General features: G+C 38.4%; 1 protein-coding gene and 1 long non-coding RNA gene across 7 annotated transcripts in view; one reads left to right on the top strand and one right to left on the bottom strand.

The window, feature by feature from the left end:
* Positions 1-18,892, bottom strand: part of LOC125272290 (vang-like protein 1) — a 153,324-nt gene that overhangs the window by 37,301 nt on the left and 97,131 nt on the right. For 5 of the 6 annotated variants that reach the window (XM_048197039.1, XM_048197038.1, XM_048197037.1 and 2 more), the window contains one exon: positions 8,744-8,919. In XM_048197039.1, the coding sequence (XP_048052996.1) occupies positions 8,744-8,919 (176 nt within the window). Of the gene's footprint in view, positions 1-8,743; positions 8,920-11,583; positions 11,724-18,892 lie in introns of all 6 variants that reach the window. The other variant, XM_048197041.1, reaches the window with a different exon arrangement.
* Positions 3,900-8,241, top strand: LOC125272318. The gene is made up of 3 exons (XR_007185816.1): positions 3,900-4,615; positions 5,541-5,632; positions 6,799-8,241. It is a non-coding gene; the product is annotated as an uncharacterized LOC125272318 (long non-coding RNA).

Raw genomic sequence — 18,892 nt, 5'->3', positions numbered from 1 at the left:
TATACTCACAATAACAACAAAACCTTGTATTTTTGTAAAATAAAATAAATACAAAACAGGGTGCGCTTTCAGCTTTCTCTGCGAGAATCTTTCTTAAACGTCTCTTTTGAAACGTGAAGTGAAAATTACCTTTAACTCAGCGAATAATTGTACCTGAAAGAAAGAAACATCTCCATTCGATAAGAAATTCGTAGGTCTGTGTTTTTGAAATTATGGCCAGTGCTCGTTGCTGCTGTTATCAGTTCTCTTGGCTCTCGTGCACATGAGCTCTTGATGTAGGCTACATTTCTCCGGACCACAATGCCACAAGAAAGACTGTCCAGTTTAGCTCTTTTGAGTATTGAGAATGCTCATGCTCGTAACGACATTAAAGCAGCAGTGAAAGACTTTGCGCATCAAAACGCTCGGAGAGCGCAAAGGATTCGGTAGAGTGTTTGCTTTTTTGTGTGTGGTAGTCAGTTGATAAAAATGATAAACAAGTTAATCCTCAAAAGTTGGTATTTTAAGATGTATATAAAGTTAGTTTTTCTCAAAATACAGCATATAGCTGATATATAGAATAGAGCATAGGCCTATAACTGATAGAGTTGTTCTTTTAAAGTTTTTTCTCCTAGTTCTTTTACTATTCATTTTTTTTTTTTTACTGCGAGGCATGAAATTTTCTTGTATAATTTCTTCTCTACAATTTGCGATGCTTATAGGCCAGTGTTTAAACTGAGATGTGTTGGCCATTACATTTACTTTATTGAGCTTACTGTTAAATAAAATTTGTTCCTCGGGGGCTATAACTGATGTTTGTGAATTATTGCTGTGAAGGATCCTCCTGCTATTTCTAAAGTAACTAAAATCGGAGCCGCGGCACTTTTGCCTCCACGTTCGTAAATTAGCTTAAATATTTATTCCTGCCTGGATTTTAGTCTGCGATATCAAAATCACTAAACATTATATAGCATAAATAATATTATTCAATAATAACATCAAATTAATGTTTAAATCAGTTTTTGTGAACTGGGGGGGAGACGGACTCAGGTGCACAACAGATTTTAACACATGACATCACTGCTCGTGGGAGGGGCCTCATCTCATTATTTGCGGGGGGGCCTCACAGACATGCGGTACGCCACTGTGTGAACCATTGATTCTCAATACTGTGTGTGGTTACCTGATGATCCACGACTGTTTTTTTTTTTTTGTTTTCTGATGGTTGTTCATGAGTCTCTTGTTTGTCCTGAGCAGTTAAACTGAGCTCTGTTCTTCAGAAAAATCCTCCAGCTCCTGCAGATTCATCAGTTTTCAAGCATTTTTGCATATTTGAACCCTTTCCAGCATTGACTGTAGGCAGTGGCGCCCCCAAGGGGTGGTCAGGGGTGGCCACGGCCACCCCTGCATAAACTCTGGCCACCCCTGTGGCCACCCCAGTATGATTTTGCATTGGGTACTATTAATTTAAATGCATAATGTAAATTCACAAGTTCATGAAGTGAAAGAAAATAAAATGCCACCAAAAAAGATAGATTGACTGACGCCACCAGAGTAGCTGTTTTACTGCCACCAAGAGTCTAAATAGTAATGTCTACAGACCTGAATTTCAAATGTTATTTGTACTGTGAAGAGGGTAGGGTAGGGGTGTGCGATATAGATTATTCTACAATTTTATCATAATTGTTGTTTTAACGATGCACAATCGATCTGACATCCCTGTATGTCATGTTGTCTTGTAGATTAGACTAGTGTCGGTGCGCATTTAGAGTGCACGCTTTCACTGTGTTAATAAATATCACATGAAGAGTGCCGTTTTTCTCCAGATATCAGCATAACAAATGTTATATAAATTTTATTCATGTTTACATTTTAGACATCATTGCCTGTTTCTGCACAATTTCGCCAACGAATATAGTTCAGATCAAATTCAGAGCATTGTATTGCGTCCCTGAGCAACAAATGGCACTGTTTCTTTACTGAATGAATCAGCTTTTTGAACGAATAAGTTGAATCAATGAAAATTGGAAAAGATAGGCTACAAGTGACGACGAGGGAGCTTCAGTTGAACAACAGTGAACTGCGGTCAGATGAGATGTTGTCAGACTATGTCAGTAAAATTCAGAAAAATTAACAGGTCCAATCAGCTGTTATTCTGTGCTTGCGGCGCGCACTCAAGTATTGCATGCGCAAATGCGCCGGCGCGTGCTGCATAATTACTTTATTACAGTGGCATGAAAAAGTATGTGAACCCCTTGCAGAATCTGTGAAAATTAGAATTATTTTAATAAAATAAGAGGGATAATAAAAAATGCATGTTGTTTTTTATTTAGTACTGTCCTGAGTAAGATATTTTACATAAAAGATGTTTGCATTTAGTTCACAAGACAAAACAATAGCTGAATTTATTAAAATAACCCCATTCATAAGTATGTGAACCATTGATTCTCAATACTGTGTGTGGTTACCTGATGATCTACGACTGTTTTTATGTTTTGTGATGGTTGTTCATGAGTCTCTTGTCTTGTTTGTCTCTTTTGAATTCAAATATCAAGGTAAATTGTACTTAATTTTTCTGCCGGGAAACATGCAAGTATCTTCTGTTGGTTCCGAAGGGCAGTACTAAATGAAAAACAATGATATTTAAACAAAATAAGAAAAATTGTGACATCTTCATCCTGTTCAAAAGTTTTCACCCCTCGGCTCTTAATGCATCGTGTTTCCTTCTGGAGCATCAGTGAATGTTTGAACCTTTTTTTGAGTCCCTCAGTTGTCCTCAGTATGAAAACACAGATCTCAAAATCCTACAGTCACTGCTGGAAAGGGTTAAAATATGCAAAAATGCTTGAAAACTGATGAATCTGCAGGAGCTGGAGGATTTTTCTGAAGAACAGAGCTCAGTTTAACTGCTCAGGACAAACCTGAGACTCATGAACAACCATCACAAAACAAAAACAGTCGTGGATCATCAGGTAACCACACACAGTATTGAGAATCAATGGTTCACATACTTATGAATGGGGTTATTTTAATAAATTCAGCTATTGTTTTGTCTTGTGAACTAAATGCAAACCTTTTATGTAAAATATCTTACTCAGGACAACAAACAAAAAATAACATGCATTTTTTATTATCCCTCTTATTTTATTAAAATAATTATCCAACACTGCATGATTTTCACAGTATAAATTAATAGATTAATGCTTATTAAAGCTAACTATATTCAGATGAAGAGCTGTGAGTGATTTTCTCTTTGCATTTTCTTGTTTGATTAACACTGATGGCATAATCGTCAGAAGGTGACTGCTGTCACTTTAAGACAATAGATATTAACACACATCGGATTTTCTCCCAGCTGTTTGTGTACACTTACGATATAAACTGCGTTTAAGTAGCTAAACACGCTCCAATCCGGTTATTTTAATATATTTTTGTGTGCGTTTGATCGTTTGAACGTGCATCTGAAGCCCAACGTGTAATTTATTTGTCTATTTGCGATCCGTTTTGGAGCGCGCGCAGACACAATTCAGCCTGAGGAACAGCGTCTCTTACGCGGATTACTGTGCTTTCAACGTTTTAAAACGTTGATAATTATCAAACATTTACTGCAATTTAGCAACAGTAAAGACTGGATTTTACAACAATCACCGATTGTGCTGATTCTGACGTTAAGTTTGGGTTTAGGGAGGAATGAACGCGCGAATAGAAGGTGTGCTAGACGAAACGCGGCTAGTTTTAATAGTTTTACCTCAGATATCTTCTTTCTGATTCTTGGAAGCTAAAATCGAAATCAAAAATAAAATAAGCATAATATCACAGGCCTAAAGTGTAAGCAGACGTTTAGTTGTTTAGTTCTCCATTAAACAGGGCTTTCATGTGAGTGGCTGCGCACGCTGTAGTTCCTGAGCGCATGAGCGCGATCTCTCTTCTGGATTGCGAAAGAAAAAATGCATCATACACAAATGTCCTAATATTACTGCATACAGACACAGCTGGCGACTCTGGCGAGATAGAATTCGCAATATAATGTCTATATAGCAATAATAAGTGTACGTGTATTTTCTTCATAATTTCTCCAGTACTGATAGCAGCCCAGATAGCAAGCACTTTTGGGCCGATTCCGGTAGAAAAGCGGCACTGTCGGCTCACTGTCGACGTCGATGAAAAGATTATGGGCCATAACTCTGCCGACTGTACACAACGCATCTGGCTGACAGACAGCGTTTTCTTTATGGGCCGGTCTCGGCTGAAATAGTTGTACTCGCGGCAGGTCCATATAACTCGGTATAGATCTATCGGCCCGAGTTCGTTTCGTAATAGGCGGGCCCCCAAATATCAAGCACTTTTGGGCCGATTCAGGTTTAAGCGCGCCAACATCGACTCAATTTCAGAATCAGTGAAAAGATAATGGGCCAGAGCCGTGTGGACTGTACGGCTGACAGGCGGCTTTTTCTGAACGGGCCAATCACGACTGAAAGCTCGTTATCTGTTTTCGGCCCGAGCTCGTTTGTCACGGGCGGGCCACTGCTGGAGTTAAGGACTTCAGCCGCCTGAAAAAGAGTTTTGGCGGTTAAATCCTGAGGAGAATCCTGCAGTCAACATTTCATGATCGAGAGAAAGGATCAGCTGCAAAACGGTAAGCAATTTAATTTATTTAATGTTAAGTTTAGTGTTTTTAAATGGATTAATTAATGGTTTGCAATGATAACATAACGTCAGTATCCATTCGGTCCCAGAGAGTGATAGTTTTGAATAACATGTTTAGAACAACTGCTGAGCTCTGGAGCACTAGTTGGCTAATGCAATATCGAGTTAACGTTATATTTTGTCTAGTAAAATCAGTCAGTCAATTCATCTTTTCCAACGAGTGATTATTGAATTGAGTCGGAGTATGCGGTGGCGCCATATAATAGGCCTAACGTAAAGCACAACGTTTCGGGTGGAAGAACTTGCTTTTTCCCCACAAAAACTTTCTATTAATAATTGTTAACATAAGAGCAATAATAATTCTGTTATAAAATTGCAGCTTCGCCCTCAGAGATCCTTTTATATATATATATATATATATATATATATATATATATATATATATATATATAGGCGGCATTATGCTATTTTGTGTAGGCTAAATACTTGAACGTGCTGCTTTAAACAGTCTGTCAATAAACATAAATGCCATGTCAGATGTCACTTATGTTCAACCTTTGCAGTGTAATGATGGCTTTCCTTGATGTTGAAAAAAAAATGCCTCTCAATAATGCCTTTTACTGGAAAAGTTTATTTCTGACCCTGATAACATATATATCTCCCATACAATATGTTTAAAATCATAGTACTTAATATATTTTAATGCAAAGGGAATTTCTATGATTTTGTGTCATAAACGAACGTTTAACCTGAACACACTGTTTTGGAGTCCTTTTTTTTTTTTTTTTTTAATACAGATATTTTAAACTCATGCATAAAGTCTGGATGCAATTTATCAAATATATAGGTGCTAAAGAAAAGTAATGCTTAAGATTTAATAATGACCTAACAATATGTATTCCTTTATTTCAAAGCTGCAGTTCAGAGAAACCCTGCTGAAATGGAGGATGAGGGGACCATGAAGAGGTGGCTGCAACTGGCAGCAAATTGAAAAGGCGGATGCATGGTAAGTCTTCTTAGTGTTGTTCAGGGGTCTCATGTATAAAACTTTCCATAGATTTCATACTAAAAGTGTGCGTACGCATAAAAGCCAGATTTTCACAAATTTTCAAATTTATAAAACCATGCTTACGGCAGAACCTGCGCAAAATTATCTTTATAAAACCCAGTCAGCTGAAGATTGTGCATACATGAATCTTTTCCCCTGTCTCTTCCATGAAATCACCATATATGGAGCTTACAACGCCTAGTTTTATTATGCATTACGTCACATGCATATAATTTCCATGCATATTCCCATCCACGTGACACTGTGTTTAACTGTACAAGACATTAGGAAAATATGACGATAAATGCCGTCAAATTACATTGCTAAAAATCATTCACTCTCCTTCTCTTGTTTTAGAAAAAAATAAATCATATAAAATACTGTTCAGAATGGTTTCAGTGAAGAGTTATTTTAAACCAAATGTATGCATTTTTGCCTATAAAGTAAACATAACCTATATTTTAGGATGTTTATATATTTTTAATTGAAACAGATATTCAGGCTTATTTTTGCATCGTAAATTATTGTACGACTCAGCGCATCACTGACAAACATTTTAAAAATAAAACGTGCGTATCTTACCGTTTCCTTCTAAATCTAGCCTTCAAATACAATGTGTACAGTAGCTACTCGTCGGATGATCACCGCGCGACTCCTTCAGTGTCATTATGCCATTATGTTGCTAAGCTATCTCTGCTTAGACGAAGTGCGCATCATTGATCATTATTCGTGCAAAAATATTTTCGAGTTCTGCTATTTAGAGCTTGACTTTTAATTTAAAGCGTAATTATCATGCATACCAAGTAATCGTCGCTGTAGTTAAAACATTAAAACACAGCATGCCATAGGAAAAGTGTTCTAAAGCAGTGCATCCACTACAAATATTTGTACTTTTTTGTGAGTATGCGATGTTTATACATCAGGCCCCAGGTGACAGGCACAATTTATCTGTTTAAATCTATATTAAAGACCGAATCTCTTGTTGAATGTTAGGATTGTCATGTTGCATAAATAAGGTAAACTATAACCAGAAACACTACCTACAACATCCGATATACTTGTTTCATCATACAAAGAATGACATTTATGCTAAAATTTGTCTGTCTGTCTCATTCCATTTCCAGAACAGATGGTTGAGATGACCACAACAGCCCTGAATGTCAGCAGAGAACATGACAACTAAACAAGCTCTGGAGACCGATCCGCTGTGAAGACCTCGTCGACACAACAGTCTACAGCACAGATCTTCAGCAAAGATCACGAGAACCAGACGAGACCTTTGCAAGGCCACTTCAACTTCTCTTCCCTCTACATATGCCATTGTGCTGTGTTCGATCCTCAAGCTGAATGATATCAGTCCACAATCTAACTTCTGATGCAGCTGAATCATAATCACACTGTGTTTGTTTGGCCAGAGGAAAACTGGCCCTCGACTGAGTCTGGTTTCTCCCAGGGTTTTTTCTTCATTCTGTCTTCTGATGGAGTTTGGGTTCTTGTCACTATCGCCTCTGGCTTGCTTAGTTGGACACCTACTTTTCAATAATATTGATGACTGCATTGACACTATTGGATGAGAACTCAACAGAGCTGGATTATGACATTACTGTTTTCTGCAGAACTGCTTTATAGCTGAATTGAACTCATTGAACTGAACTGAAACAACACTGAAATGACTTCAGCTGAACAATCACACTGTCTTTTGCTCCATTACAGTATTTAATTCTGTTTGCATAATTGAATTCACTATTTTCCAGTTTATCACTGTAAAGCTTCTTTGAAACAAACTGTAATGTAGGTTATAAAGCACTTTGTGAAGGTGACTTAACTTGAAATTTGGAAATTATTGCTAAAAGAATTTTTATGTGTAAGAAAGGATGTTGTTCCTCCATTTAATATACAGTAAATAATTAACTTAGTATTTAGTGGTTTAAAATGTATGTTGTTAGTAAATGTTTATAGTGTATTCATTGTTAATAATACTTATAGTGTATTTGTTAATTTTATAATAAAATGTCTTAATCTTTTTAAAGGGTTGATTGTGTTTCACTTGAATTACATTTAGCAGTTTCTGGACCACATCTGGCCCGGGGACCAAGCCGAATCTCAGCCAGATGTGTTTTACAGTGCCTGGGCCAGACCTGGGCCACATAAAACGATTTAAGTCAATTTCCAGTGTGCTGGCCAGATCTGGGCCACATCCATAAATAAGAGTCTTTTTACAGGGTGTGGGCCGCATCTGGGCCAGAGGAAGTTGTTTTTGTCCGTTTTCAGTGTGAGGACCAGTTTTGGGCCGGGGACCCAGCCAGAACTGGGCCGGAATTGAAGCAAGGATGTGGCCCAGTAGTGGGCCGGACAAATTTTGCTATCTGGGAGAGCTTATCGATACACCGGTCTTTCATAATTTAGCCCCGTGGCCAATATAATAGCTACCGGGTTTCGGTACCCATCCCTATTTGAACCTTTTTTAATAGTTGAGTTTGAGTCCCTCAATTGTCCTCAGTCTGAAAAGATGAATCTCAAAATCATACAGCCACTGCTGGAAAGGGTTCAAATATGCAAAAATGCTTGTAAACTGATGAATCTGCAGGAGCTGGAGAATTTTTCTGAAGAACAGAGCTCAGTTTAACTGCTCAGGACAAACAAGAGACTCATGAACAACCATCACAAAACAAAAAAACAATCGTGGATCATCAGGTAACCACACACAGTATTGAGAATCAATGGTTCACATACTTATGAATGGGGTTATTTTAATAAATTCAGCTATTGTTTTGTCTTGTGAACTAAATGCAAACATCTTTTATGTAAAATATCTTACTCAGGACAGTACTAAGCAAAAAATAACATGCATTATTTTTACTATCCCTCTTATTTTATTAAAATAATTCTCATTTTCACAGATTCTGCAAGGGGTTCACATACTTTTTCATGCCACTGTATACTTACATATATACAAATTACAAAGGAAAATATAAGTGCAAAAAATATTCTAAAACCCAAATAATATTAGAATGGTATTAAAAATTAATTAACTACATAAATTTAGCAGTTTGTTGACAATGTTCTAACCTGAGTTGACCCAAGTTATAGTGTTTCGTCTCTCCATCCGTGGAGCGTGTGACACACAGAGAGAAGTAAGGCTGTAACTGTCTGAGCTCCAGCAGCACGATGGCCAGGTAGTGGATAAAGAGCAGAGCATCCACTAGTGAAACAGCATACTGCACAATCCCCTGGTAGTCCTCATCCTGGGACAGACAGAGAGACCGTCAGTGCATGTTACATACAGTAGAGCAGTGGTTTCCAAACTTTTTCTGCCGGGCCCCTCTTTTGTAGAGAAAAATATTTTCAAGCCCCCCACCTCCATGCACCCACATAAAGATACTCTCAGACATGATATTGCTTGCAAAATCCTAGGATTTATTTGAAACATTGTAATTAATACAGTACTACAACTTCTTAACTTCAATGGGCTTCTCTTTTTGCTTGTGATGTGAAGTGGCATCCTAACTTGTTCAGCTTCATACTGTCAGAATGGACTCTCTTCATTACTCACCATTGTACTGGTAAATCCACGGGCGAGATTTGACTATTGTCTTGTCTTCAAAAAACCATGTCAACATTGGACACGACAAAGCAAACGTTTCAACTCCATTCTCCATTCGCAGCACACGTCTGGTATACACATGTTGTTTTAGTTGTTCGACTTCATGCTTTCAGAAGCCAATACCTTGATGCACACAATACACAGTGTTCTCTCTTCTTTACCCTCTGTTGTACTGGTGAATACGGTGGCAAGATATGCCTCATCATATTTTCTTGTCTTTAAAACACAGCGCCTACACAGGATCCAACATTTGTCGTGTTGCACCGCACACACAACAGCTTAAGGCTGTCTGCAATGGACGCGACAAAGCAAATATTGCAAATCCATTTGTCCTTTGTGTAAGAAGTAGAATAAGCGCTTGGAGTATGTCAGAAATAGAACAGAGCATCATACTGTTGGGATTTGTTGTTTTTTACATCGCGCCGCATCCAGTGTAGACAGTATCACTGATTTTAATGAGTTCTATTGTCTTTTGTCGCATCATGGACACATTGTTTTGGAAGTTGTGATGTTTGAAATAGATTCATCGTCTGCTTTTCTAGCAGTCTGTTATTCCAAAACAACAATTGGTACAACTGGTAACACAGCTCAAGCCGGTATTGCAAGTCAACTTTAAGTAATAAAACATCAAATTAATATTTTGTTTTCAATTATTTACTTATGTGGCAAGTAGTCGCATAATAAGTGAGATAATTTAGCAGTTGGGTCCTGTATAACCCTGAAAAGGTTCCTTTTGCATAATCTGCTGACTGTACAGTATGCCTTAAAGGGGACATCGGATGCAAAATTCACTTTTACATGGTGTTTGAACTTAAATGTGTGTTGGCAGTGTGTCTACACAACCACACTATAATGATAAAAATCCACCCAGTGCTTTTTTATAATCCCCACAAATCATAAGCACTTTGTCAGATCAAGCCATTCTCAGATTCTTGGCAAAGTGACATCATTTTGCACAGGCCCCTCCCACGACTGTTGATGGACACTGCTGTTTTAGCAAAGAGCCGCCCTGAGTGAGCTGTAAACAGACAGTCTGCCATTGTTTTGATGCCGTGATTGGTGTAGACAAGAATGTCTCCTAAGCAACTGTGGTGTTTTGTTGTTGGATATAACAATCAACATAGCAGACATCATTTACACTAAACATCTGAGCTGCTGAAGACGGATTAATTTTGTTTTTGAAGGGAAAATCTGTATGCGGATTAAGATCTACCTATGTGTTTATGTTTGTGCGAATCACTTTACACCAGACAGCTTTCTGAACGAGGGACAGTACAAAGCAGGTTTTGCTAAAAAGTTCCTGAAGGATGGATCAGTACCAACTGTTAGTGATCCAGCTTCACCTCCAGAAGACGTGAGTATAGGTTTTTTTTATGAATCTTTGCAAATATCCTTTCCTAATAATGTGCTAGTTAGCAAGTTCCACAACGAATGTGGCTAAAGTTAAAGGCAGTTCACACCGTACAGATAAATGCCAACAAACATGTCTGTTGGAGTTTGCTGGATCAGGATGCAGCCTCCGAAATGAGACGCAGCTAGTGTGATACCCGTCGGCATCTGTTGCCATTGGTCGGAGTTTGTTTTCACCTGACTGAACATGTTTAATCGGCGTTTGTTGGGTCAGGAATGTCTGAGCAGTGTGGTATGATTTTCCAACAAATGACAACAAACTCTGACTTAATCTGACTCGGCCACGAACCGTTGCCATGACGATGAGGCAAGTCCTTTGTAAAGACTGCTGTTTGATCGCACCGGTGCCTCATGCACACACAACAAAGCAATGCCAACGTGACATCGCAGCTTATTCATTATCAGAATAATACAGTCAAACAAACATATATGTTGTAATTTCTATTTAGAACCTTCTCACTGTAATTCATAACTGCATGTTTATAATGAACAATGCATTAAGGTGACTGTCTTATTACAAACTGTGTACATGTTATGTAAAGATAACATGGTAACACTACAATAAGGTTACCTTTGTAGAGGGTTTATAAAGGTGTTGGTTAATGACTAACAAGTAATTTTCAAATGTATTTTAATCGTTTTTTGAGCATAACTGCATAAATAAGAATGGTTTAATGCAATACCTGCCAAATAGTGTTTACACCCCGCTTACAGAAGATAGGGGTGGGGTGAACAGTAGCTCATTATCATTTAAAGGGACATGCACCGAAATGGCTCGCTGTGAACAGAGCTGTTTTTGATAAGGTGAAAAGGGTTTTTTTACACAACCATTTGTAAAATTTTAATCAAAGTATGTTACAGACTTTTCATGAAGACCCTAAAGAATCATACTAACTTGTGGAAAATTGGCATCCGATGTCCCCTTTAAGCCTGGAACACACCAAGCCGACGCCGAAGAACTAGTGGCGATGAAAGCGGACTGCTGGGTTGGCTCACGTCGACACCTGATGGCCAAGTAGTGCGTCCATTCTGCGCCTGCGTAAGAAGAAATGCCTTTCTGTACTAGCAGGTGGCAGTTGCTGAACAGCCAATCAGAATGATCAGATGGCCCGACTGACCGATGAGCTCCGACGCCGATTCAACATGTCGAATTGGCCAAAAAAAGGCTGACAAGGACCAGCTTCAGCTAAGAGTGTGAAACACACTGAGAAAACTTAGTCAGCCGACGAACAAAAACTCCGTCGGCTTGGTGTGTTCCGGGCTTTAGCCTTGCCCCTCTGTCTTTTTTATAATTCTGCACCCCCCAGTTTGGGAACCATTGCTAAGGGGGGACACCATAAACCCCGTGCCAGGAAAATGCCAACACAAAATAACAGAGACAGCGGATCCTCGGGATTTTTCTTTCATTTGTCATTCATCTGTACCTCTTATGCCAAGTTCAGACTGCACGATTTTAGCCCCGATTTTGGCTCGCCGACAGGTTTTGAGAAATCGCCGACAAATGCCCGAAATCACAGGCAAATCGGTGCTCGTTCACGCGAGTGATAATCACGCAGTGTGAATGAGCAAAGACGCGATCTGAGAGAATCGCCGACGAGTCGCCGACGCCTGTGAGATATTTGGCATGCTAAATATCTGGACCTGTCGGCGATTCAAAATCCTGCTGTGTGAAAAGTGTTCTGACTGAAAACTACATCGGCAATGACTGACAGCCAATGAGAGAGCAAGATACAGAGTAGCGGGGAGTTCGGGGAGGAGTTATAGACCACAATATCAGCAAGCATGGCTTCGTTTCAGATAAACATTACAATTCTATCAAACGGAAACAAAGCACAAACATTAGCTTGACCATCCGCAACAGCAGCACATTGAAAAGTTAAGTATGTATTTACCTCCAACTCTCATTGCAGAACACAATCCACAGTCTCCCCAACCATTTCCTCCTCCATATTCTTCTTTTCTTTTTCTTGTTTTCGCTGCAAATCAGCCCACAGGCAACTCGTATTGCAAGCTTCTTGCGGGCTACCGTTTTTAATAATAATAATAACTCCGGTCCTGCACGCGTGATATCGCGTTGTTTCCTTGTCACATCTCGCGTGTGTTTGGTTGTGAAACGTAGTTTGCGTGCCAGACAGAGTTGTCGGCGATTCTTCCTATTGTAAAGTCATGCAGTGTGAAACCTTCTGTCGCCGATCCATCGTGCAGTTTGAACACAGCAGCAACTGAATGCTGGCCAAGACAGTCATGCAGTGTGAAAAGAACAGTGACCTGACTACTTTGAAAATCGTGCAGTCTGAACTCGGCTTTAGGATAACCTAGCCATAATATATTGGTTTAATTTTAATGTCATTGATTGGTTTGTGGTTTATTTTTAACTACTGATACCTCATCCTGAGCAGGTATGTAACATTTTCAGAAAAGTGGAATTAACTGTTGTATAACTGGTTATAGATATTTTGCCTATTTATTTGTTGAATATTTGTAAGTTCTATTTGAAGAGTTGCACTTAGTGTCTATATAGTAATGTGTCAGGTCAGGGTCTGGTTGAATTAATGCAGACCAAAACACTGGCTAGTGAATTAAGAATACTGTTTCAAGTTTTGACCACCATCCCTCGTAGTCTTATGTTTTTGCTTGAAATGCTAAGGGAGAGCTTTATAGCTCTAGGGCAGTGGTTCCCAAACCTGTCCTGGAGGACCCCCAGGCCTGCACATTTTGTATGTTTCCCTCATATATCACACCTGATTCAACTCATGCTCATTAGTAGAGACAGCAAGACCAAGAAATGGGTGTGTCAGAAATAGGGAGACATACAAAATGTGCAGGGCTGGGGGTCCTCCAGGACAGGTTTGGGAGCCACTGCTCTAGGGAGCTGCTAACAAAATTAGACATCCATAAAGATAATATGTGCAGCAGGGGTGTATGTAGGATTGAAAGCACAGTGGAAGCCAAGCACATTTTTTACACCTGGTTTGTTCGGAGCGTTTCTTTAGAAACCTTATTTTGGTTCGCTTAGGCAAATATGAACATGGCAAATGCGCTCTGATCTGCACCAAAACAATCAATCCAGGATAGGCTGAACCAGGGACGTGCACAGGGGGGTTGCTCAGGTTGCCCGGGCAACTGCCCATATGCCTTTCTCGACTCACGTTGCCCTTCCGAGGTGGAAAAAAATAAATAAAAAAATCGTACAATGGATGCAGAATTTCACGTAGGCCTAAATAAAATAAAAATAAAATAAAAAAAATCGCAAAGCCTTATTCACTTCCATATTCGCGCACCCGTCTGAAAGTGAAAGTCAGTAGGGGAAGGGCAAACTCTGTTTACATGGCTGCAGCGCTGCACGCGACCGGCACCTGAGCTGAGTCTGCATGAGCGGCACTAGAAGGAGATTGTCGCGGTTGTCGGGTGAGACGACTTAACGTTGTCGGAAAGGTGAGTAAGGTTATAATTGTTAACGAAAACGAACGAAAAAATGAAAACTAGATGGGAAAAAACATCGTCGTTAACTGAAATAAAAATAAAAACAAGGCATTACAAAAAAAAAAAAAACGATAACTAACCAAAACTGTAATGTTTGGCAAAACTAACTTAAATAAAATAAAATTATAGATTAAATGTCCTTAGTTTTCGTTTTTGTCAATGTCTTTCATAAAGCAAACGTTCAGCTACATTTCATTTCCAGTGTTGCCAACTTAGCGACTTTGTCGCTAGATTTAGCGACTTTTCAGACCCCTTTGGCGACAATTTTTCAAAAAAGCGCCTAGCGACAAATCTAGCGACTTTTTGGACAAACCTCAGTAACTTTTCAAATGTCACCAGCACTGTCCTGTGAGCGCGAGGTCTTGCTTTCCCGCTGCCATCACACCTCTCTTAGCGTCTACTCTGTTCATTGAGTGGCTGAGAGAAGCAGCAGCACCGTTGAGTGCACGGCATCTGACAGACGTGAATGAGCGAGTACACACGAGCACACAGTGTTGCCACGGACCAAATACTATTTCTGATTCTCCTTTGATTTATATTTAAAGAATTTAGTTTGGTGGATTTGATTTCCATTTTTCTCGTGTGCTTATTATATTACTCACTATCACAGAGCTTTAGTTCATCTAGTTTCCGAACTCTCTGAATTCATTTAATTTACAAATGTATAAAAATGTCATTCATTATATAACACGCGTTTTGTTGCCGGACAAAAAAATAAAATTTATATAGGCTATATATATATATATATATATATATATATATATATATATATATATATATATATATATATATATATATAAAAGAACAGCTTTATTTGACATTCGGCTATATTATATTATATTGTATTAAAATACAGTATGTGAGCATGGATTAGGAGAGGAAACACATTAGGCAGGCAGAATGCAACCGAGTTGATGACGTCACGAATATGCTAATTTATGCATGATGTCATCTAGCGACATTTAGCGACTTTTTGGGCAGGCTTTAGCTACTTTCTTTTGAAAATAGTTGGCAACAGTGTTCATTTCCCTGCGTCTCTCACTCACGCGCAGGGACGTGCACAGGGGGGTTGCTCAGGTTGCCCGGGCAACTGCCCATATGCCTTTCTCGACTCACCCTTCCGAGGTGGAAAAAATAAATAAAAAAATCGTACAATGGATGCAGAATTTCACGTAGGCCTAGATAAAATAAATAAATAAATAAATAAATAAATAAATAAAAATCGCAAAGCCTTATTCACTTCCATATTCGGGCACCCGTCTGAAAGTGAAAGTCAGTAGGGGAAGGGCAAACCATAGACATCATATAGGTAGACGCCCTATTGGCCGCTGGGCGCTGAGATTTGCGGCCGCCATCTTTAGACCGGTCGTACTCCTAAACTGCGTCCCAATTCGCCTACTTATACTACGTCCTAAAAGCATTTACTGTTTTTCTAAAGAAAAAGTACATACTTTTGAGTGTGTAGCAGAAGAGTAGACAAGCTTTGGGACATACTACCTCGTCATAACTGCGTTCTTTAACGGTTATTTACACAACCTGTAACTGTTTAAACTACCCTGTCAATCATCTTGTCACAGTTAAAATCCTCCACACTGAATTAAATTTATTTTCCTACCGTTTCGGAGAGAAATGTAGTCGCACGTTGATCTGCCAGTCATAGGTCTTTCATGCAGAGAACTCTCCTCATCTTTGCATAATGATGCATTTAAAAGTTAATGACCAAACGGATCGTTATATAAAAGTTCACAATGCTGTTGCAAATGAAATATAATGTGGATAACATTTAATAAATAACCGTCGGACCTCGCAAGTGTTTTCCACATAACTTAGTCCTGCTATTCAGATCAGAAAGATGTTCGAAAGCACTTGCACGAAACTTATTTTTTAGCGTTAGGTAACGTTAAGTGCCTATTACCAACACAATCCAATCTGAATTTAATACATACATTGTTCGACCGGACATAATAACTGTTATTTGTGTTTGTGCACGTGATATCACGGCAAAGCACAAATCGAGTTACCCCTCCCACTTCTGCTAGTATTACTGAGATATCTTATTTTACTGCAACTATCTGTTTCTGCTTCTTTATCATATTGTGTGATTTATAAATGACCTTATATCCTACATCACATATTTTGATTTTGGATGTCTGGTCACTTTATATCCCACATGGAAAGAACCTATATGTGGATATATGCGCATATATGAAAACTATATGCAGTGTATATGTACATATATGCTGCATATATGCACATATATGATAATATATATGCTGCATATATGCACATATATACTGCATATATGCTATATATATGCTGCATATATGCGCATATATACTGCATATATGCTATATATATGCTGCATATATGCGCATATATACTGCATATATGCTATATATATGCTGCATATATGCGTATATATATGCTGCATATATGCGTATATATACTGCATATATGTGTATATATGCCACATATAGGCAAAATTGAGGTGCATATATGTGCATATACAGGAAATATAGGTCTCCTGTATTGCTTCTTCATATCCATATATATGCCCTATACATACAAGATATGTCTTCTATATAGCTAATGGCAGGATCTGGTCATTTTGTAGCTCATATCTCATTTTTGACTGTCATACATGATGCCTAGCTCATATTTTCTATTATCAAGGCAAAAACTAAGAATGCAAGAACTCATGTATGTGCGAACACGTGAAATTATCACATGTAATTGGCATGTTATGGAATTTCCCACATGGAAAAAAACCTATATAAACATATATGTTTCAATATAGGTTTGATATAGGTTTTACATATATGTGACATATATAAAATTGGCCGTTTTCCTATATTATGTGTACACATATATATATATATATATATATATATATATATATATATATATATATATATATGTGTACATATATGTGTACATGTATGTGTGCATATATGTGTACATATATGTGTGCATATATGTACATATATGTACATATAATATAGGAAAACGGCCAATTTTATATATGTCACATATATGTAAAACCTATATCAAAACCTATATTGAAACATATATGTTTATATAGGTTTTTTCCATGTGGGATCTTATATCAGAATATTATATAACTGTTAAGCCTACTATGAATATTAAAATATACTGAACAATGTGTCCTGTATCATAGCTACATGAATGACCTTTGCAGCAAAAAAACCCGCGTCAAAATCAGTTAGGTATTCAGTGAGATATAATTAATTAAATGCGCTGACAGCTCATTGCACCTGACAAACAAGTTACACTGAGTGGAGCTGGCGACCGGTCCAAGATGGCGGCTCCACGGCTCGTCCGTGCCAATAGGCAGTAGCGTTCGATAGGGCGTCTACCTATCCGGTTGTTAAGTCTGACGTCACACGGCAGCGCTTCCGGGTCCTAACGCTCAATAGAGAATACGAACCGACGTCACGCCTCGTTGCATGCCGGGGCGGCGCCGCCATTTTGACAGGATCGCCCTCTATTACTCGCACTGAAATTAATACGGATTCTTGCTTACCTTTTGTTTTGTTTCTGCCATTAAGTGGAACGTTAACATTTTTAATGGTATCGTTTGCAGGGAATAGAAGCTATTTTATCGTGTCGCATGATCATTTTATTTATTTATTTTTTTTCACTGAAGTTTTGTAGAATTTCGTTTACAATGTTGATCTGTTTACCGTGTCGCACGCTGGATGCTCACCACTGCTTCAGCCATCGTATGAATATCCAAATAAATCTATGTGATCAACAAACTGAGAAAAGTCGATTCATTTATTTGTTGGAAACATTTAAATGGTGCTTAAACGAGCATACTGAGTAGGCCTACAACTGTTGTCATTGTAATCCCCCTTTTCCACGATCACAGATCAGGAGAATCAGAGATTATGGGTCAAATTCAGCGGTTTATAAAAACCGTTATGAAGAAAATGTATAAAATACTTGCATTTTAAGTGATACTGAAAGTTTATATTTCGGTCTCATCCGTTTTTCAGCATGTGCTTTAATAGAATTTGGTCTCTTTAATATCAGTCTAAGTGCATTAAGCCTTTTCTTGAGAGGACACGAGAGGAAACCCTTTTTATAAACGTGTTGCGTTCATATTTTGGGCTCATTTGCGTATCTCCACGCAGTATGCTTTAATAAATATACAGAATTGTTTGTTTGTCACATGAAGCGTTTTTCTTGTTAAGCATTTGAATGTCCCCGTCAAGTTCTGCTAATTCACGAGCGCAGTGAGAGTCAGACTTGCAAAGGTAATGTTAATTATTAAACCAAACGAAATCAAAACGTTCAAAAACACTTAGCAATGTGATTCTTTTATTGAGTGATAAGCAGTGGGTTTAATCAGTGCAATTATGAATAGATTTGCCATCCGGCGTCTTCTCGTCATCTCCTCGACTTGGTGTTCCCTTGGTGTTTTTACACGTACAAAAGGCGAAAAAACTTTTTTCACTGTCTTGTTTTCTCTCAGAACGATGATCTGAGTTACTATCACAATTATCGATGCAGCATTAATGACATACAATGGTGACATTTTTCACAATCACGACAGAAAACAAATTACTGCACTAAACTCAATAACGGAAAGGCTGCGCGATCCTGTCAAGATGGCGAATAAACAAAGAAGTTACCCAGAACTCAATGCGGCGTGACGTCAGATTCGTATTCTCTATCTCATACCACAAGAAAACAAC

This window comes from Megalobrama amblycephala, linkage group LG7 (genome assembly GCF_018812025.1).
Source record: "Megalobrama amblycephala isolate DHTTF-2021 linkage group LG7, ASM1881202v1, whole genome shotgun sequence".
Lineage (NCBI taxonomy): Eukaryota > Metazoa > Chordata > Actinopteri > Cypriniformes > Xenocyprididae > Megalobrama > Megalobrama amblycephala.
This window is presented reverse-complemented; position numbering and strand designations above follow the sequence as displayed.